The sequence below is a fragment of the Gymnodraco acuticeps genome, unplaced genomic scaffold (genome assembly GCF_902827175.1).
Source record: "Gymnodraco acuticeps unplaced genomic scaffold, fGymAcu1.1, whole genome shotgun sequence".
NCBI classification, from domain to species: Eukaryota; Metazoa; Chordata; class Actinopteri; order Perciformes; family Bathydraconidae; genus Gymnodraco; species Gymnodraco acuticeps.
The window spans coordinates 2,349,464-2,372,872 of NW_022990270.1; the positions used below are offsets into that span (position 1 = coordinate 2,349,464).

The 23,409-nt window shown below is 41.9% G+C and overlaps 1 protein-coding gene across 1 annotated transcript in view; it reads right to left on the bottom strand.

Moving 5' to 3' along the window:
* Positions 1–3,335: 3,335 nt before the first annotated feature.
* The window catches only part of LOC117549144 (potassium/sodium hyperpolarization-activated cyclic nucleotide-gated channel 1-like), a 78,213-nt gene continuing 58,139 nt past the window's right edge, over positions 3,336–23,409 (bottom strand). The window contains 5 exon segments of the mRNA XM_034220777.1: positions 3,336–6,956; positions 6,958–8,675; positions 10,358–10,522; positions 22,018–22,258; positions 22,522–22,668. Of these exon segments, the coding sequence (XP_034076668.1) occupies positions 6,447–6,956; positions 6,958–8,675; positions 10,358–10,522; positions 22,018–22,258; positions 22,522–22,668 (2,781 nt within the window). The 3' untranslated portion in view covers positions 3,336–6,446.

Sequence of the window (23,409 nt, forward strand, 5' to 3'; positions counted from 1 at the left end):
GCTACTTTGCAGGTTGAAATTATTAATACAAAAAAGCAGACTGATGAAATATGACTTTACTATTATATATTAACATATCTTGGCAGTATTAAAAGTCCTGAGGTTTTGATTCAAATTGAATTTTACATTAAGAATCCAGAAATATTCTATGAATGTTGCAAAAATAATTAAGTACATTTTTGAGGTACATATTTCCACTTTATGCAGATTTAACTTTTTACTCACTACATTCATCTGACAAGATACAAATAAGCAGACTAATTAATTATGACATACAAACATTGCAGTATTAAAAGTCACAAGGTTTTCTTCATATTTACAAGCTGCATAATTAAAATGGTGTTTTACATTAATGGATCCATTATTAGAATCCAGTAATGTTATATATATATATATATATATATATATATATATTACAAAGAATTCTGCATAATAAGTACTTTTAGTTTTGGTACTTAAAGTATATTCTAATGCTAATCATTTGTATGTTACTTAGGGAGCGTTTGAATGCCAGATTTTTACTTCTAAAGGAGTATTCTACACTGTTTTATTAATACATTTACCTTATTAAAAGAGCTAAGTACTCCTTCCACCACTGCCAGCTGCACACACAGGTAAACCCACAATTAAAACAATGTCAGAATGCCCTAAAGACATGACATATTGCATCGTGCTATGCCATGCTGCATGTTAACAGAGGGAAAAAAAGACTCCAGGCATGTGTACCTTATATTTTATTCTATACCGTTTTATTTCATCCAGTATGTGTGCTTATCGACAATGCAGTTTTTGCTCCGCTCCTTTCACCACCACACAAACCACAAGCTACAGTGTGTGTGTGGTTTGTCGTGAGTCAGTGCAATGTCCTGCAGGCACACATCCAGTCACACCACACCTGTACAGTTCCCTTATTGCTTTGTTTCCCCATAGTTCCTGTGTTTAAAGCAGAAAAAATAGATATCCATTGATCAATAGCAAAGCAGTCAAAAATCTGTCCTCCCCAAAAGGTTGCGTGTCGTCGTAAGAAGTGTTGTACCAGTCTCCACGAAACAAAAATGTCAAACCTTCAGGTAGAAAGTCTTGGTGTCATGTTACGAAAACGTCACCACTCCTGCGCCGCACCAAAGTAGAGAGATTATACAATGCAAATTACATGTTTCTTTAAAAATCATGGGACATGTTATGAACTCTGTACATACACACAAATTGGTGAACATTGCTTATCAATATCAGTTATGGCAATGACATCACTTAATAAGAGACTCTAAAATAAATACAGAAATATAAATAGGTCCTATGGAAATATATAAATCTGTATAAGTATACGTAACTTGTCCACATTATGTTCCAACATCAGATTAAGTGGAATAATAGTATACACACGTCAGCATATGAAGGATGGCTTTGAGAAGATGATTTCAATGTAAACCCTCATCTTTCCAAATGAATGAACTTGCACTTTATGTCCCGCTAAACTCATCCAGTGAAGAGCAGCATCACCTTTGGCTTCAACACAGGCTTTTCCCAGCTGCAACCAGTAGAGAAACATGTGAACACATTTAAAAATGAACCAAATTCAAGCCTCTATTTTGTATATTTGTTAGATTACAAAACCCTGTCAAATCTGAAATGTGATCAAGCTTAAAATAGTATGAATCGAAGATCGAGGGGCTCCTGCCAGTTAGCTGTCCAGTGCTGTTACCCTGAAGGATCTTTAATTGATAAAGTCTTAGTGTGAATTTAATGTGGTATCCCTAAACTGGGTTATATCCAGGTAACACAGCTCACTTTGTGGTCCAAATAACATTACTGTCCTGTTATTCCATCTCACTGAAGCAGCAGCAAAAGAGGTCAGTCATATTAGACGCTACGGTAAACACAACTTTTCACCACATATAGCAATCTTCATATCATATCCAATCACTTTGAGGTACATTGTCACAGGGAACACCTGATTCTGGTGATCTTGTACGAATTAAATTGAGCGTTTGTGGAGAGGTGGGAGGGATTTGTGGTCATGAATGAATAACGAGGGCCTCGGGGGGAAAAAACAACAACACGTGCATTTTTTCTCCCCGGAGAAATTGCAGGTTCGATTCCACTGCTGCTACATCTAATCCTCAATCACAGCAAATGATTTTGTTAGTGTGCATCGCTGATTCACCTACACATATTGACCGGGGGGAGAGGGATGCTAATATTAGGCAGTGGGATTGGAAGTGCTTCAAACAACATCTGAAAATGCTGCTTTGACCGAAACAACCGTGATTTTGGAAATGAGACAGAGGTAACATGTGGAGCTCATCTAAAGCTTTGCAATGGGGTGGGAGGGGGGTACTAAAGCTGAAGCAACTTAAACAACCTGCTGTCTGCTTAACAACACTGCAAGGCCAGAAACAGGACAGGAGAACACCAATAACTTCTGCCACACATTATGGGTGACACGGGGAGTTGTCGTGAAAATAGTTCTCCCAGCATGAGCGAGTGAGTCACAGTTGTTCTTCTTTATTCGCTTATCTTAAAAGACACGTCTCAAAGCTTCCTTATCTAATTCCTCTTTTAAAAAAAACCTCTCTCTACACTACATTACACTACATATGAGGCAGCAGCAAATAGTCTGGGAGGATAGAAATAGCAAATCCCCTTTGAAGAATAAACATTGATGTCAGGTGAAAATCTTGTTACTCAATTTTTGGTTATTTTCATGTTTTCACAGAGAGTGAAGGAATACATGGTCTTCTTTGAGTTGATACAATTACTACGGGACCCCTTTTCATCGACGTTACATCATTTAAAAGCTGCATGGTCATCAATCAAAAACTGATTTGCTTAATTTGTTTTAAAGTTGGCAGTTTTCTTGCATAAAAAGTCCAAAACGGGAGATTTTGCCAAGATGTTTGCCCGTATAAAACGGGACATCATGCAGATTGTGTCAGCTGTGTAACTGACAGTGACATAATCAGCTGATACACTGCACCCAACCTTCTCCCCTAAACCACTTATGTGTTAATGGAACAGACTAAGTTCAGAACAACAAATCAATCGCTGTCCAATGTCTATCTGTCCCTAAGCTATGACTTGTGCCTCCCTGTCCCACCCTCCTCCGACAGCGTTCAGCCCCAACCATCGACCCTGCAAGGCAGCGTGACACACACACACACACACACACACACACACACACACACACACACACACACACACACACACCACACACACACACACACACACACACACACACACACACACACACACACACACACACACACACACACACACACACACACACACACACACACACACACACACACACACACACACACACACACACACACACACACACACACACACACAAACGCTCAAAGCTTTCCCTCATATCCGTCCGTTCGATAGCACAGTGGAAAAACATCCACTTCCACTCAGGTACCCCATAGAGTGTCTGTCTACTGGTCTTCCCTGTGGCTAAAAGTCCAACTACATCATTCACCTGTCACTCGGAGACACGCTTCAAACTGTTCTCCAACTCCACGCTTTAATAATGTCACATTGTGAAGAAAATATTGACTTTTTTCCAGATGTGCTGAGGCAAAGCAATCTGTTTGCTTTTGTGCAGCGCGAGGCTAGGCTATTTTAGAGGTGGAACAGTTCAATGTCTTGATTTTCTGTTATTAGTGCAGGCTTGAGAAGCAAAGCCATTGTCAGGGTTTCCCAGCCTTTCAGTTATATGTTTTCTTCTCATGTTGAAAATGTGTACAGATTTGGGAAAAATACTGCTCAATTCATCAGTAAGGCCTGATCCATCTGTGATGAAGACCACGAAAAACTCACAGGTATCCAAATGAAAGCTTTGATCAATAATTGATTTCACTTATATCTTCTAATTCAATAGTAGTTATGTAATTAAAAGCTTGCTGACTTCTACATTTTAACATGACCAGATCATAAGTGGACATACTATAGTTGTTTATGTTTCCTGGAAATTTGCTTTATTGTCAAATGTTATCTTTTTGTGTTGGAATAATCTTGACATAAATACAATTTCTACATTTGGCCAGTTATCCAAACAACATCAACAGTGTTAAAAGCAGTGGCAGATAGGATTTCCTTTTAGATGGAAGACTGTTGTAGTTGAATGATAATGAAGGGTAGATATTGATGAGTAAAGTGATGCACATTTCTGCTTTGAGCAACTTGTTTTGATCAAAAATGATATTTCATTAATTATATATGTATTCATAATATAAATGAAAAAAGGTATTTAAATATCCAAGTACTCCAAAGGTTCTTTAGTAAGTATTCACAGCTTCAACAAAAAGCATACATTATATAAAAGGGATAAGAACAGCAAATTCACTTTAAGATATATTTAATAAAATAGGAAAAAGAGGGGTTTATAATTCATTTTTACTTGAGTGGTTACTGTGTGCTCTTGTTGTGTGCATGTCTGTGAATGGGCAAACGTGCAGCAGCGTGTCATGTCATGTCGCTTTACCTTATTACAGGGACTGTAATGAGGGGGCAGCGTGGTCACTGTGCACCTCTGTGCGTGAGTCCATGGAAGCCTGTGAGGGTCAAGGGATTACAAACATGTCTTGTCAAATTAGGCTGCTGTGGCTGAGTGCTGTGACTGAGTTAGGGACTCATCTGTCTGAGTGGAACCCGGGTCTTTCCTGGTGATGAGCTTCAAACAAACATGTAGAAGCATATCACTGCTCCTGTCCTCTGGGAGTTCACTGATACCTCCCTCCACCGTTCAGTTTCTCCGACCACAGTGAGGCCCTTTGACAGCGCTACCAGATTCTATATCAATATATGATGGACTTATTCCCATTTTAGTTTTTAGCAAACAGCTAAACCTAGATTTGCTCATAGTATGTTATATCAATGTACAGATACCTGCAGCAATACCATCAAAACTGAAGTCTAAATCTTTCAATAATTAGTTGTGACAAAACCCAAACCAATGGTTTCAGAGTCTTCCTTGAACCTTCATTTCCCTCAGAGTTACAGCAGCGGTACAGCACTTAATGGAGTAAAGAGTGGAAGTGGAAGCCGACCTCCGTGTCTTGCTAAAGGACACTTTGGCAGGAGCAATTGCTGCTGATGGAAACGTCTGTCAAAGGCATCAAACCAATGACCGTTTTTTAGTTGGGGAACAGTCTTTCAAGCCTTGGGGCACAAAGCCTTGAGTGCACCCATGATAGCTACAGTACTTCATTATAGCAAGTGTCCATTCAACATATCAAAACTCAGCACTGGCCTTCAATGAGGAATAATGTTTATGTTGATCACATAGCAGCTACAGCGGAAGAAGTAATGCACAAATTAAAATTAAGAGGCATATTTCCCTTTCCACACGTTTTTCTGTGTATTGTATGACCTGCAAAGTCTAGTTTTGGGGGGTAATGTTGTTTTTGAATGCTACACAATGTAACAAACAAGCTTTTGTTAATGGAAGTCATAGTTTTTGTGTGAAAAAGGCAAACATCCTTTTGATAATTTTCTTGCATCAGACTGTATCCCTAACTCATTCTCACAAACACTCACATTAACAGTTACTCACAGTTGGGAAGAAAACATCTTGCTTTCGACACATATTAGCGTCATGATTTTGGAAGACAAAGTGAGCTTCTTAGGACATGGTCAAGGACTCTGCAGAAAGACAGTCACTCACATACTGTTCTTAATATTTAGATAGAGGGCAGCTCGTTGAACCCCTCTCCCTCCTGCTTCATAAACTGAGTTATTATAATTACGATAAAATGGTTTAAAACAAGGATTGACTGATGAATTATTATCCAACAGGAAAAAGTATTTTGGGGTTTTCTAAAAATCTCTTTTTCATCCCTCATTATGTTTTGAAACGTTTATACAGAGGATAAATAAGTACAATCTAATAGATACATTTAAGGATCAACAATATGTGATCCTGTATGAGATGGTAGATGGTCTGTCTCGAAGCATGTCGTCTTAGCTAAAAATATTGATTTTCTTTTTTGAAACACACAAAAAGCATTTATACATGCAGGTATTAGTGCATAGGTTCCTGCAGAAAAAAACAGAGTATTATTGAGTAGTCCATTTAATTGTCTCCCTTAACATCACCAGATGAATTTGGCATAGTTATATCAATAAACAAAATGACTTTCCTTTAAATTGAGATCTTTTTCACACCCTCCTAGTCCCTTGATTAACTTATCATTCAAATATATCTCTATCTATATACAGTATGTATGAATACAAAATAGGACAAATCATAAAATAAATATATTATATTCTATAGCTCCAAGTTAAAGTGTCTTTTAAATCGCAGTAATTTGTAAAGAACTTGTCAAAATGAAAGGATGGAACACAGTGAAGTCTTGAAGACCGAAAGAAAAAAGTGCCACACATGGAGATAGTTTGTGTGCGTTTCAGTTTGGAGGAGCCCAGGAGGGTGTGATCAATCCTCACAAATTGGACGGGAGTTTAGAGCGGACAGTTTGAGGTTCTAGATCTGATGAGTAGGCAGCAGAGGCCCTCCGTAGAGGCAAGGTCGGAGACGCCCCAGGGGACAGAGTTTGGTGAGGGTGCCCCGGAGACATCTGGATTGGAGGAGTCATGCGCCCTGGCACTGAGCTACGGGGTTTGGGCACAAGAGTTGGTGAGGAAAAGGGTGAGGGGTAATATCCAGGCTCCACAGAAGTGGGAAGAGTAACATGGCCTAGGGCCTGGGCCACTTCCTGGGGCAGAGACGGGTGCGAACTGTATAAAAGCTTGAGGTCCTCGGAAAAACGTCCCATCGGAGAATCTCTCCCCGTTGCATGAGGCTGGCTTAGAGGCTGTGAAGGGAGGGAAGATTGAGGCATGAGTAGAGAACTGTGGGATCCTGTGGCACTTGAGGGGTCGCTGTAGTGGAAAGTTCTGCCAGCCACTGGGCTTTGAATAGTAGGGCTAGGCGCCACAGGGGTAAGGCAGGGGGGAGGCGTTGGCTGAACCATACTGGCAAAGGGAAGCCAGTGCAGACCTCTCAAGGGACAACTGGTGCGGACGTAGGCCAGAATGGAGGCCTGCCAAGCTAAAATGGCCATGGGAAGATGGGGGGCCCTCGACAGGCTGCTGGGTGTACTGTCCTCTGCTTGAGGATGGGGAGCCATGTGGGGGGGAATGGAAAATATTTAAGCCAGGCGTAGTCCTACCTCCCCCTGCAAACTGCTGCAAAGGAGCCACCTGAGGAGGCTTGGGAGGGGGCTGGCTTTGGAGGGGCTGACCAGACATTGGGCTGGACGAGCCGGTAGATATCGGACTCTGACAACGAGAGGAACCATGAAGTCCAGCTGTTATTCCAGCAGAAGTCCCTCCAATGGGACAAGATGTAGACCCGCCTATATAGCTCCCAAATGCCCCTCCTGCTGTTTGGCCAATATGTCCTATCATCCCTAACCCGGGTCCACTTAAAACCCCTCCTATATGGCTACTTGTGGCTCCTCCAGAAGACCTTCCCAATGTCCCTGCAGGATTCCCAATTGAATCACTTGAAACCACTGCAAGTCCACCCCCAGTATCCCTTACTGCGGATGCCCAAGAAATTGCTCCCATTGATTCACCAGAAGCTCTTCGCAGGGAACCTCCAGTGGTTGCTACTTCCAGTGATTCCCCAGAAGACCCTCCTACTGATCCCCCAGAAGCTCTTACGAGTGATCTCCTTCTATCTCCTATTGTCCCTGCTGACTTGCCAAAAGCAGCACCCACGGATCCTTGAGGTATCCCTCCAAATGATTCCCCTGAGATCTCTACTACAAATCTGCCAGTAGTTCTCCGCAACCCAAAGTGAGCCCCTGGGAGTGGCCCTGTTGTAAAGTCCTCTCCGGCCCAAGCAGTGTCTCCTCCTGTTGCTCCTTCTACAGAACCGCCAACAGCTCCACCTGAAGACCACCCTGTCGCTCCAGCACAGGGTCCAACTGCTCCTCCACTTATTCCTGACCCTGTGCTTCCACCTGTAGATCCTTGCCGGAAGAGGTTTGAGAGTGGTGGGGTGTTGGAGCGAAACGGCTGTTGATGCTGTGGCTGCGGGTGTAGCTGGGCCATACTAGATGAAGGTGAACCAGAGGACAAGTTTGGTCCAAATGGGAAGGCAGAGGCCCCTCCTCTACTGGACCCAGAGCCAGTAACAATAGGTCCATGCTGGTCTCCGCTACCTGAGGCCTGTTGGCTAGAGCCAGTTGCCCCTGTACCTGACATCGGGTGCATGGCCCGAAAAGAGGCCAGCAATGGCATGTCCGACCCAGAGTGCAGTTTAGAGGGTGTGCTACAAGGAGAGTCCCCAGCAGACCCAGGTGCTGTGGATGGAGGAACAAAAGTGGGAAACTTCTTAAACCGGGTTGGAGGATCCTTTAAGGACCCCAGAAGAGAAACCGGAGGCCTGAAAAAAGTTTGTGGGAGGTTGGGATGGTGAGTAAGGGCAATGGCTACTGAGGTGGTGGTGGCTGCTGCCTGGAGAGGGGCCTGGATGAGGGGGGCCCAGATGACAGGGGTTGGTGAAGGAGGCTGGGGTGGGACATTCTGGAAGAAGTGGGCACAGTGGGCCATGTCCCTGTCATGCTGCACTATCTGCTGGATGATCTCAGTCTCCTGGTAGTTGAGTTCACCAGAATTGAGGTCGTGTTGCACCTTGTGCTGCAGGATGGAGTTTTTCTTGCCTGTAAAAGCAAACACAACATGTTTTATTTGAAACCAGGTTGACGTTTGGGTGTACTAGAGTAACTACTCTATTTTCCGACAATATTTTACAATAGAACAATCTAGAAAATGAAAAGCCATGAAAGTATAAATAAAGAAATTACCTGAAAATCACAAGTTGGAAAAAGGAAGGAATGATAGACACATTATGAGAGATAAGAGCAAATGAAAACTACCCAGAGACAGAATCTCAGAATGACAGCAGAAGGTGTAGGCGTTGAATGTTTGACTAGTTATTGCTAGGATTCTTTAGGTAACATGAAAGACGCAGGTTCAACCGGTAATAGAGTGTGAACTTCACTGTGATAATGGCTCAACAAATATATCTTATTTATTTCCTGATATTGGAAGGTAATATCAATGGGGCGCATCTTAAGAATCAGGGATACATTTGAAATCTTATTTTTCTGAAAAAGCTGTCGTGGGATTAGCATACCTCATAACACCTTAGGTACTCGTATTCTCAGAAGTCCTTGTGAGCTGAGCACAAGGTCAAACAGACAAGAGATGCGTCACTACGACAGGCAACTAACTGCCGACCCAAACTCCTAGAGAAATGTGTGCAACTCTGACCGCAAAAGTCCATTAGTCATTTTTGAATGGTCGCACAAAGCGTTGACAGGGTTAATTCACATGACTGCACTTTTCAATTTGGTGCTAACAAAAGGCTCTGAAAACCGAGGATACTGTAAATGAAATTAGGCCCGGATCAATCTCTCCATTTTCTGATATCACTGGTGGAAGATTAGTGGAGATGTTGCATGGAGGTATTGTATCTCCTTTCAGCTTGACCCTGGCACTACCTAACCCTTTATCATCTGCACACCTCCAATCAGATTGTGCAAAGTCCATCAAGACGGTAATTAATTTGTGGATCATTGCTGTGTGGGTAACTTCATTATGGAAGAAGGGTGTACAGTACATAAGCATCAAGGCCAGGAGAAAGGACGTTTGCGGAGACCATCCCACAGAAACATCACTATCAGCCCACCACATCTCTCAAAAGCGGCCATTTTCTACAAAGAGACCCCCTAAAGCAGTTTCTCTATCTTCCATTCTAAACATAGCTGAGGATAAAACAGAGCATGCTGCGAGGGCTGAGTGATGATACAGGCGTGCCTTTCATTGTGAATTTTTCATCTACTCGGGCTGAGCCTGGGAACAGCAATGGATATGGAAAGAATATCAATTGTATGCGTGAGAGAAGTCATGCAGGGATTTCAAAACCAGAGCGCTATCTGCATGTTTATATGCAGATGACTTTGAAAGTAATTTCATTCGTGAGTATCAGTGTTGACAGTTTTTACAGTCCTAACGTTTCGGCTGTAAATTGAAATCTTTGTCTCGTTCATATCAGTGTCAGTGAGTCAATAACATTAGAAAATACAAAGAGATACATCACGCCTGCTAACATAGGGAAGACCACTCATTGATATGCTGAATGGCTTAAAGAGGATTCATTGAAAGCTTTAATTGCAAATATAAAATATTTTACATAGGAAGGTATATTCAAGGTTGCTAATTTCTGACATATACTGAGGCCTTTTTATTTTAAAAATACGATTTGTAGCATATTTTGTAAAGTTAAAACAAATATTCAAGACTTCCCTCTGAAGTTGTCGTTTAAATTTAACTTTCTTACCAATACGGTCCAGCCTGTCCACGGCAACCGTCTCAAAGGCCCTTCTCATCATGGGATACTCCTCCAGCACCTCGTTGAAGTTGTCCACAGACAGCGAGTACAGGCGACAGTAGGTGTCCGCTCGGACACTGGCTGTCCTTCTGCCCAGCGTCAGCAAACAAATCTCTGCAATAAATAAACAGCAAACAAAGATTGTGATGTAGTGAAGTTAAACCCAGAGGCTGACCTGTTTTATGCTGAGGGACAAAGTAATACACTTTTTAAGCAAAAAGAACTCAAGAGTTGGCTTGTTTACATTGTTAAGCATTATAACTTTTCTGTAATACATTGATGAGACACTTCATACTATTTTCAGAGCTTAGAGGTCTGCCAGCCCTCATCTGCCATGCCCGCTCAGGAAAATAATGCTCCATTAAACAAGCTGCACTGCCGTAGAGCTCTGGCACAGAGACAGTGTGTGTGTACTGTATGCAGATATCCCATGTACATGCATTCAAGTTGGTGGCGTCAATGTTGGTGCCAGTGTTTGCGTGTGTGCAACATGTACACAAATTAATGCATGCCAGTGTTTCATTCATAAGTGCAAGGCAGTATGGGATAATATGATGAACATTAAGTCTATCTCATTTAAACGTTATATACAAAATGTTTTATATATTTATATAAATGTGTGTGTGTATTTATATGGAAAAAGGGGTTTGTTGAATTTGACGTACATATGTGTGCCATGCGTATGTACACACAATCCCTAATGTCTATTCTCTTAAGCTGTCATCCCATCTTCTACCCTCCCTTCCTGTGTTTACTGTCACACTCCCTCTTTCTGAGAAAAACCCATTTCCAGGTCATCTACGCACACACACATGCTCTCAATTCCCTCGCAGAATGCATTTTGCTCCTCGCCCCCTTGAAGCATACATCGAATCACATTTTTAAAGAATTTTTCATCCAACTTATCTCCAGAAATCTCATGCATAGTTTGACTCTCTGAACATAACAACTCCATTGTCCCATTTCCCCTTTTGCACAAACAAGGCTAGTGTTTTGGGTTTGTATTTACATGTGCCTGACCTGCAGCCACAGCAAGAGGCTCCTCGCACAGTATGGGGCAATGTCGGCTTTAATCTAAAACAGGACTAACCCAATTCTTAGGGGGGAAATGTTTTTATATGTGGGCAGGATGACATTGAGCTGTGTGTGGGTGCGTGATAAAACATGATGCTGTCACTGAGCTGGGTGTGTTGGGGGCTAGTAGCAATCAGGACCAATCAGGACAGCTCTTCTCTAAGCAGTGCTCTTATCAAGACATTAATAAAACCTACACATTAATGTGGACTGCTATAAACACTGCTGTTGTTTTCTGATGATACATTCATACTATATGCATGATATTCATAAAGAAGGCAAAGGTTATGGAAACATCGTAGTCTTGGTTAAATATAATACTTGACAATGACCTAATACATGACGTAGGACATGATTTTGTTCCAAAACATCATGTTTTTCATCAGTCATAGCTTAACATCTTACACAACAGTTTGTGTAACAGCCTGCTAATGTTTGTGTAAGATTTATCCATGTAGTCTTTTGCAGTTTGACAAAGCACTGCACTCGCGTTAGGAACTGCAGATGAAAACTTTCTATAAAGGATATCTGTATCAGGCAGCTGCTTAAGGAGATAATTAACTGAGAGGGAAAGCCTTTCAGTTAATTAGCCACAGCATGCTAGCTGTTGTCGGTGACAGATGCTGTTAAGCACTAGATATTTAAGTGTCACCCCTTAACCTAGCATCTCTGAAAGATTCTGCTAATCTGTGAAATGTGTATAGGTAGGAGAAAGATAAAAGTAAGACATGGGGAAAAGTGTGATCTTTAATGGAAGCCAGCTGCAGTGCACGGTTCACCTACTGTGAGAGGGTGGATTGCACAAAATGCTGTCGATGTTGACTCTAAAATTGCACTGTGCTGCTCGATTGCCATTGACACTCCCCCTACTTCTCCTCCCACTGGCACGGGAGTAGGGACCATAAAATGCTACATAGAAGGAAAAAACCCGCTGCGCCATGAAATGCCACCTCTACGCTCACACATGGACCTCATGTAGTGACATGTCTGGGAATAAAGACAGAAATTGAACCTCGTGTTAAAAGTAGTGTGAAAGAGCGAAATGTTAGAACGTATCCTCTGTGAACAAAAATATAAACACCTGTACTACACTGAAGACAAATGGCTTGATCACATTGAGAGATGTTCTCGCAGTCCTCTGATATATATAAATAGTGCAGACAAGTGTCACAAAGGGAATATTTGTATTGTACGGCTGTTGTTTATTTCCCATACACTGATACAAAATACTCCTGCTTGATCTACTTAAAAACGTTATGCACCAGAACATTATGTGTAGATCGTCTTTCTAAAAACTACCCAATTTGTTCCTGAAAATACATGTTCAACTACACATTTTGCAAAAACAACAAACCTGGAAATACAACAAAGAAATCCCTGACATGACTTGCATTTTGAGTGTAGTGTAAACGTACTGCAAAAGCACCTCTCAATAAAAACACCATTACCAGGGGTATCAAACATTACATTAGAGCTGAGTAAACACAAATCAGTGTCAACACTACATGGTTCACTTATAGTACGTATCATTCACTACACATAGCTTGTAATGGATTCCATTCCATTGTACAGGACATTTTTCTATTCACTGAGTGGTTATGAGTGTGTGTGTGATGGTTTGAAAAATGAGATAGGGCAACCACTAAAGGAAAATGCATGAATTGACTTGACAGAGAATGAACAATATGTACTCTTAAGGAAGCAGAAAAACATATGCAGTGTGTTAATGTTTGCGTGTATGCATTTGAGAGAGAGCAGGGGTGAATGCACAATGTACTGTACATAAAGTTATGTGCAATGGGTTGGAGTGTGTATAATGTGACAGAGAGAGCATGGGTGAATGGGCAATGGCCAAGAGAGCTGTGTGAATGGAAAAGAGCAAAAAATACCATGCTCTGCAGTGTGTGTGCATGTGTGTGTGTGTGTGTGTGTGTGTGTGTGTGTGTGTGTGTGTGTGTGTGTGTGTGTGTGTGTGTGTGTGTGTGTGTGTGTGTGTGTGTGTGCCTTGGATGGAGCAGTGCTGGGGGTCCATTTCCCCCAGCACTGCTCTGATAATCCCCTCTGGAGCATCGCATCGCAGCTCTGTATTAAATCCTCTTGTCCTGTGGCTTTCTGGATGAAGCCAAGATGAGGCCGTGAGCCCTCTGGCCTCCTCTAACGGTCTAACAGAAAGCAAGAGAAGCCATCAGAAACAAAAGCGAGGAGAGAAAATCCATGGCAGGGCCCGCGTCTGGAGCAGTAGATTAGGAGCTATGTTAAAAAAAGAAACGTAAAAAAACAACCTAGATATTTAACTCCTTATCCGGCTTTGCTCCTCTGATGCTGGTGTTCGGAGGTTTCCTAGAGAAACTGCTTTTAGCTACTACGCTCCGAGACTCCTGCCAGACTACATTAGATATGCAAGCTCTGTTGACACGTTTAAAATAGACCTTTTTAAAGTCTTTTTTTAACTGTCATTTTTACTTTTCTGCCTTTTTATGATATATTTTATTATTTTTTAGTATTATTCATAAAGATAAACACAATGTTGCAGGAAATGCATTACAGATCCGGCATACTAGGTTTCTACACCCACACAGTTGATTTCAGCTCTTCATTTATCTCCGTTTTTATTCTCTCAAGAACATTTATTTATTGTAATGGTATAAAACCATAAAACCATTACTTTTTTTATTGAATCTAAAAGTCAGCTGGTACAACAAATACATAACCTATTGTTTTTTTCTTCACCCCCATTGGAATATAATATTTTTATGACAGTTGTGTTGACATCAAGGTCAGCCAATCCTGCACAGTTCAACTCTCGACAGCTTTTGCAGATGGTTTTTGAGTTACATTCCATTTATTTATGAATGCTTTACTCCTACAGCTTGCTCACATCTCCTGTGACTCATAGCAATTCTTCCCAAATCTTGCACGAAATTATACTGAAGGACAGGCTTAGTTGGTGTTGCTCTGCCTGTATTGTGTAAGGGGCGTTTGTATTTTTTCTAAGCCTGCCGTTTTTAAAATAACACATTTTTGTGTGGATCTCAACAACAATATGATGATTCATAGTCTGCCTGAAATTGTGGGCTTATGCAGCTCAAATTAGAAAATATAACACAGACACAAGAAAACTGAGAATTCAATCTAATTTTTCTATTCTAAAGGAGAACTATGGAGGACAATAATTAGTACAAAAAGTACAGACAAAATATGCTATTCTGAACTTTAAAGGTCTCCATGAAAAATCTTCCGTCCTCCCCATGATGTCTGCTTTGACTTCATCCGGCCTAGTTATGATTGTTCCCAAAACTGTGACTGGCTGATTAGCGCTGATGCTAACACTAATACACACACACATGGGGTGAAGCCTGCGAGCTAGTTCAGGCAGTCAACTCGAGCACCAATGATACATTAACACGTGACGCGTCTCTCTTACAACCAACCAAACACAATCTCCTAAACTTGCCGCTCTATTTAAGCTGCCAGGTCTGCCTGCCTCTGCCTCGCTAATGCTGCTGGTCTGTCACATTGCTGATGCGTTCACTTGCTGCTGCTTGCCTGCCTCACCACCACCCCAGCTTCCACCTGTAGGCTCGGGGGATAGTTACAGTATCTCATCATCACTCAATGTTCTATGTTAATCTGTGGAGCGATGAGGCCCGAGCCTAGACGCCAAACTCAAACTATATGCTTCTAATAAACATATAAAGAAACACGAGAGTTGTCTGACTGAAATGTCTGTGCACTAAGTTACTCTGCCACAATCATCATGATTTCTACACTTAAGTGACAATGCATTCATCAAAATTAAATGACACTAATTCAAATTGGATGCCGCTCAGGGAAAGGAGGGATATGACGTCAAGTGCTGCGACCTCAGTGCGAGGATCACACATGACTGGTCTTTTGTTGGATGGTGCAGCCCACGTGTCCTGGGCTCTTACTGAAAAGATGTTTCCCTCGAGTCACTGCAACGGCTCTCGAAAGTGGAGAGCAGAATGCGTGCTATGCAAGATGTCTGGGTGTGTGAGAGTGTGTGGGAGAGAAAGCATACCATGTGCCCAAAGTGTAACCGTCTACATATAGAGGGTCATGAACTCTGCCCTCTATGAGTTTTAATCAGCTTCTGCTTGACCGGATATTCAATGGGAAAAAGAAAAAACTATTCATGAGGTACATCTCATGCAAAATGTATGTATTAATAATACATAATACTTAATAGCATGTCCTGTATTGTAAGCCTGTGTTACAAGTTTTTAAGGATTTCTTAACTTTAAAAAAAATATTATAATTTGTTTTAGGGTGACTTTGTTGTCTGGGGACTACAGATGAAAAATAGCCTCTTGTCCCTGTCCCTGTTACATACATTAATTTAACCCTTAGATGATAAGTGGGTATTTTTTGACCCGGTGAGGTGGTTTTCTTGAAGTATCTTTGTAATTACATTTTTTTATCAATTTATATTCCAGCAGTTCCTCAAAAAACATGTTTTGGATATCATGCCATTCAAATTTAAAATGTACATTTTAAGAAATTGTAGTTTTTTGTATTTCTACCCCAAGCTTCCATAAGTGGGTCAAAAATGAACCGCATGCTTTTTCTATGGAATCCTCTGGGAACCTTTGATTCTTATCACCAGGAATACATTCACTGTAGACCACACAGACGACATCACAAGTGACACCTCTCAGGAAGATTATTTTACACAGCAAGATCTGATACCTGTCAGTATAATACATAATAATAATAATACATTATATTTGTATAGGGCTTTTCAAGGACTCAAAATCGCTTTACAATATAAGGGAAGGTTAGGGTGGGGGGTATAGGACAATCAAACTTGATCAACCGGAATGGATTGATGGGGGGGGGGGGAAGAGAAGAAGAGGAGAAGAGATGAGTTTTGAAAAGGGACTGGAATACTGTGAGGGTCTCAGAATAGCGGAGATCTTTGGGACAATATGTTCAAAACGTTTTTTTTCAAAATGTAAAAAAAATATCTAAAATTATAAATTGTGAACATTTAATTATAAAATATTTCTAGTGTGAACCAAAATATAATACTAAATATTATACAAGTGAGTTTTCTTAACCAAAAGAACAAAAATTGCATAAAAACACTTCTTATTCTAATACGGTTCCTTTTAGACCCACTTATGGAAGAGTGTAGGGTCCAGTCACTCGTGCATCTAAGGGTTGATAAGGAACTAAAAGGATAGGAAAAATCGACCAAATAAAAAACAACCTGAATACCCAAAGTAGATTTTCTAAGAAAGACAAAGCATGAGTCGTTCGATTTTACAAAGTACACACTGGTTATGGAAGAAAGTTAAAGTTAAAATGTAGTTATGAATAGTAATTCTGCTCAAGGTACAACTGAAAACAGCAATCCATGACTTGGTTTCCAACAAGAGCTTGTCACTCTGAAAATAATATATGTTGAACAAATAAAAAGTATGATGAAGAGACAGCTACATTACTGTATTAATTATAACAGTTTGGCAATATACCAAACCCAGATCATAATCACAGATCTTTAGCCCAGAAGGGAGTGTTTCTAGAGCCACTTTAAAATGCGCGTGTGAATGAAGATACCCCTTTGCATGAATCTGAGGGAATGCAAATGTTGGCCTTTAAATGTGCTTTTTAAATAGGTCTCGGTGTGCATGTATCTGCATGTGATTCTGTGTGCGCATACCTATCTTCCTCTTTGCTCCAAAGTGTGCATGGATGGGAATGAATGAGTATGAGCACTGCAGTGATGTCTGTGATAAAGGCGGCGTGTGGCGCAGTGGATAGAGCCTTGGTGTTGGGATCAAGGGAGCACAGGTTCAAACCCCACTGCAGTCAGCATGTCGTTGTGTCCCTGGGCAAGACACTTCGCCCCAAATTGCTCCTGTGGGGATTGTCCACAGTATTGAGTATGTTAGTCGCTTTGGATAAAAGCGTCTAACAAGTGACATGTAATGTAATAAAGTATGTCCTGCAGCCTGCTCTGGCAAAGCTCACCTGGAATCTGAGTCCTGCTGTCAGCTCTCATCTCGCTCTCTGACACGGCCCCCAGCCCACGGAGCACTCTCTAACCTTTCAAACATTCGCAGTGGGTTGCCTGATTCCCCGTGACATGCCATGCTCGCTCCCTCACCGCATTAGTATAGCTGCGCAACACCTTATGTTTGGCTAGCATGCAAAGGTAAAGGATTTTTGTTTTTTTCTGCACTGTGGCTGTTGGGTAAATGTGAGAGCAGATGGTCAGGAGGGACAAATGTTTAGGGTTAGGATATCGTCTTGGGATAGGAAGCACATGCGCAAAATTGGCCAAGTTGATTTGAAACATCCATTCTAGCTAATGCTAAGGTCCCGTCACATTTCATTGTCTCTTTTCCCCTCCCTTAACTGAGGCTGATTGTATAAGTGAGGCAGCAAAGACACAATAAAACAGGCTTCAAGGACGAGAAGATGTTTATCTAAATACAAACATGCAAAATCAGGAAATCAACTCTTTTGTTGTTCAATAATCGTGAAGTAACAAAGGTATATTGTACTTTTCAAGTCATTACTAACAAATATCCTTAATTGACACAGAAAAAAAAGGTTTTACTTTGAGTATTGCTTTGAACACTAAATTATAACTTGAATTAACCTCCTGCATTTCATTGTATTCTAGTTCTCCTTTTGCCAATGCTAATAGCACCACTTACACTTGTCATATTACATTGTCAAGCTAAATGTAAAGTTACATTCGATTGATTTTGCTAACTTATTACTTAACTTATGAGGCAATATACCTCTCCTCTAGTGAGTGTATCTAGTCGTATATTTGTCTGTATGTGGACTTCAGTGAAAGAAAAGTATTAATAACCCCTCTTCTAGATGGACGCTATTAGAAGCTTTTACTGTTAGCTTGGAAAAATAAAAGACAACCTTTAATATCCTCCCACGTTGTACTTCTTATTCTTCCAACACATCCTCACTCCCAGGTCGGCCTATGTTGACGTTATGTCAAGGTGCCCTGTGTCGGCTTTTTCCAACGCCAACGCCTTAGCGTACATTTTCAACTTGCCGGGATGTCCATAGTCCTCTGTATAGCTCCCTAAACGTATGTTGTAGACGACTTGAGATTGCGAGCGAATGCTACCCGCAGATCCATTCTCACAGCGTTTATCAACCTTTTTCTTACTCAATATCAAGCCACACTTATTGTTTTTACTTCTTTATTTTAATTGAATAATGTAGGACTTTTGTTGCTGTCAGTTATGGGGAGAGCAGGGGCTCAGCATTGTCATGAGATGCCGCCGGCATCTAGGTACGCTGGGCATATTTGTTGTCATGCGTCATGACGTGCCGCCGGCGGCTGAGTACCGTTCTTATTATACATCCATGCTGAGTACCGTTCTTATTATACATCCATGCTGAGTACCGGCACTTCTTACTGAGTACCGGCAAGGTGCCGGTACTCAGTAAGAAGTGCCGGTACCACATGGGTAAAAATGAGAAGTGCCGGTACTGTGTACCGGTGAGTACCGGCCCAATTCAAGCACTGGATGGAACCACGGCAGACTGTCCAAAACTGGATTTGAACTCTCCCCATAACTGACGGCAACAAAAGTCCTACATTATTCAATTAAAATAAAGAAGTAAAAACAATAAGTGTGGCTTGATATTGAGTAAGAAAAAGGTTGATAAACGCTGTGAGAATGGATCTGCGGGTAGCATTCGCTCGCAATCTCAAGTCGTCTACAACATACGTTTAGGGAGCTCTATAGAAGCCTATGGACATCCCGGAGAGTTGAAAATGTACGCTAAGGGCCGCCCCCTTGCCTTGGAAAAAGCCGACACAGGGCACCTTGACATAACGTCAATATAGGGCGACCTGGGAGTGAGGATGTGTTGATTCTTCAAACTACACCACACATACTTGTATGTCTTTATATAAAGTGTATTTTGTGGCATCACTATATAATCCCATCTAGGCGCCTGCATTGCACCCTGTTTGGTTGAGGCAGCCAAACCATGTCTCACAATGGAGTGTGTCCTATCACATCATACATCATAGGAGAACACTGCATCATCCTGTCATTATGTTATAAAAGACCACTCCATACATCTTCATATCCCCCATTCTGTCACTCGTCAGCGGCCACGGTGCCTCGATCTTCAGCTGATGCTGCTTCAGTACAAGAGGAGCAGAGGTGTTAACTGGGTTAAGGACCAGGAGGATTACCTGGTCCTTTGCTGCTGCCAGCCTCTCACACTGACTCACTCAGTCAGGGTGGCCATTTGACAGCTCTATAGCACAGCCATGTCTGAGCTCTAAGAGGAACATGGGAAAAAAAAGGGGAAATGAGATGAAGGGAGTTTTACTTCCCTGACCCTGGACTTGAGGAGATGACGGATAAAAAGATGACACGAAAGATTGCAGTCAACTTATTTCCCCTACTCCCACTCTCTGACTCTGTATTACTTTCCTCCTTAACCCGCACTCACAGAGCCACTACAAGTCACTCACTCAGAAGCAAAGTGAGCCATCTTAGGGGGGCAATCTAAGGCTGTATTTGATAAGCACCCCTGACTGGCAAGTGGGGCCACTACAAGGTCACTGAGCTCTGCCCCATACAAGAAAAAGGCACAGTCTGCCCTGGCATCACATCAAGTTCTGCAGGCAACAAAGGATGAACTCTAACAACACAATAACCTGCTCTGTGTGGGCACTGAGAGGGCAGCGGAGATGCTGTTCAGATAAGTGTTTCAATACTGAATTATAAAGAGAGAAAGAGGGAAGTGGAGGCGAGGGGTGGAGGGTGCACATTTTCTTTCTGAGCCCAGAGCAGCATCCAGAGAGCGGGCTTGGCAGGGATCCATGTGTCCCTTGGCGTTAGTACCGCAGTCACATTACATTTCCCCTCTCTACTAGATCGCTGTGTGCCCAGCCGACGCTCCCATCCAGGACATGTCGTGTCCACTTTAGACTTTAGGCTCTCTGGCTCGAGCCAATCCAACAGCTAACAAACTGGAGCAGACTGTGGAGTATATAATTGTGTAAATAATTCAGGTAGTCAATGAATGCAATGAGTTAGGGTGCTTGAGTTTGATGAGCTTGCCATCTGCTGTACTGTAAACTGGAACCTGCTGAAGCTGAGTGTGTTTGACAAAAGAAAAGACAACAGAAAGGCTGCTGCGCTACTTTCACATACTTACACATCCACAAGCACAACGGAGAGTCAGAACATAGCCGTGCACGTGCAGCGAGCCCCCGTGTTCTGCACATGTTGTAAAAAACATTTCAGACTTCCTGTTTGTTGACACTGAGATTCACATGTGCCACATACTCCCTGTGCTGATCCTGCACCAATTAATTTCATGAATGACTAACTCGTGTTTGGTAACAAACTCCCAGTGGCTCTAGGCTTACCTCACTAACCCCCACCCCCCCAGAGGAGTGGCACAGCCAGGAATAGTCACAGGATAATGGAGTCAGAAGCGTTGTCCCTCGCTAATAATTACAGATCCAAGGCTTAAGATTAAATTCAGCAAGCCAGTTTCTGAACAAAAACCAGAGCATTTGCAGAGTAAAATAACTCCTGTCTACTCAAGGAAGCAAAGAAAAAATCAAATCTGATGCATTTACTTAATGCACTTAGATGAGCTTCTTTTGTTGGCCAAATGTCTGAGCTGTCACACAAACTGTGTCATTTCCGTGGAGCTTGTGCTGGAAATAAATGTATGAGCTCCCTTTAAGTCTCAATTCTGCCTTGCCAAGGAGGAAATATTTTGGACAACATGGCCCTGAAGAGAGCTGGGGCCATGTTGTCTAAAATGTTGATTAGGTTTGGCATGTGTAGAGATAGATTGCCTGCCATCTTTTCATTACTTCTCTGGAACCCCTCAGAGAGAGGGCATGGAGATGGACTTGAGCAGGCAAGGCGTAATTAAACTTCCACAGGCAGGTCATGTGCTGTTAAATGCTCTGCCACCATTTCTCATTACTTAACAGTGTAGTCCAAATGATACGCTGTCACTGGGTAAATTAATTGGCATTTGGTGAGGGCAGTATGCCAGCATTGTCTCCTACATGTGTAGACTCCGTGGGACCATGAGAGGGTCCGCATTATCTGACCCTGATTAAGAACATAAGACGAGTTGAGTACATAACAACTCTGGGTTATTGCACAATCCATATAGCATGTCATTTCACAGCTGTCGGACCCGTTTGACCTTTGAATGCACATTTCTTAATTTGCACTGCAGCAAGTACTTTTTTCTTAATTTGCGTTTGCCCTACATTTAAGAGACAGCTCATGATGTGAATTAAGAGAAAAGTCTTGCATAAACCATGAAGCAGAATTGTAAGTGAGCAGACAAACACTGCACAAAATACCACTTCATGCTCTCGTCGAGCTAATATCAAAGCCAGAACAGCAATACCCAAACGCTAGGTACCAAAGGACAGCATTATTAATATTAAAACAGAGCAGATTTAAACCCCGCAGAAAGATGTGTGTGTATGTGACCTTTTGTGTTTCTGGTGCAGCGCCAGCTCGTCTTACCTCCAAAGTAGGAGCCATCTGACAGCTTGGTCTCTTTATTGCCTTTGGTTAGTACGCCGACGACCCCATGCTGTATGAAGTACATTTTTCTTCCGATGGTGCCCTCCCTGATGATATAATCCCCCGGCTGGAACACCTCGAACTTCAGCTTGGTTAGCATGGAGGTGACAAAGTTGGGGTCGGCGTTGGCAAACAGAGGCATGCACGCCACCAGCTTTCGACAGTTAAAGTTGATGATTTCCTGCGTGAAAACACAGAGACAGCAGAAAAAGGCATTGGCCTGTCACGATTTTCAGATAAAAGAGGATATTAAAACAGCAAGAAATATCAGCTGTGTCGACATGTCTTAGTTTTTTTCTGAGCTCCTTTCAGTTTTACTCTGGTTTGGATTTGGCCTCGAGAAAATAACAAAACTGAGTTGAACTGAGGGTAATGTCAAGCAGTACACAAGCTTCTGAAGGCATCATGTGTAAAAGCTTCTTGAGACAGGAAAAGTGATCCCACCTCTCGGAGCGGCTCGTTCAGCTCTCCCAGGATGCTCTCCTCGTCGAACATCTTTCCCTGGTACCGGTGCTCGTAGTAGTCGTGGATTCTCTGCCTCATATCGGCTGGCAGCTTGTGGAAGGACATGTACTGCTCCACTTGTTTGTACTGCAGGGACACAGAGACACACAACAATCAGGTTACTCAAAGGCCAATGTGCTGAAGCTCAGATACACAGGGAACAGCTGGCACTGAGGTCACACACACAGGGACATTGTGACGGATACATACAGGCCATGCAGCCTCTTGTAGGTTACGGCCAACAAGATAGCACTTTTCCAGTCTTATGTCTTGCCTCTCAGTCTGTCTTTCTCTCAGAAGACTGATATGAGGTAATAACTCAAATTGAGCAGGGTGGTTGTCAATTTTTATGTTGTCCAGTGCTTGGGATAAATAAAAGTTTAGGTTATCAAAATCATACAACATTTATTGATTGTATTTCAATACTTTTCATTCACATATAGTATCTAATAATGTATAAATAACATAACTGGATGCAGTGTACTGTTGTGTGTTGAATGTATTTGAAGGCTAAAGTACTCCGTATGATCTGATAACAAATCAAATGCATGCATTTAAACCAATAACGGGAGATAAGACGAAGAACCTTAAGACAATATGCTAAATGTCCTTCTGTGTGTGCATGCAAATGATTGGTTAAGCATCATAGGTAACACTTACATACTGAATAGACATTTTATTTTTGTTAACATACTAAGCATACTAATTTCAGAAATGCCTTATACACATAATGTGCTGTAGTGAGCCATTCAATTGTTGCAATTAGTAACAAACACAGCCTAGTGACTCCTCAAACACAGTGTGTTTAATGTATGTTTAACAGTGAAA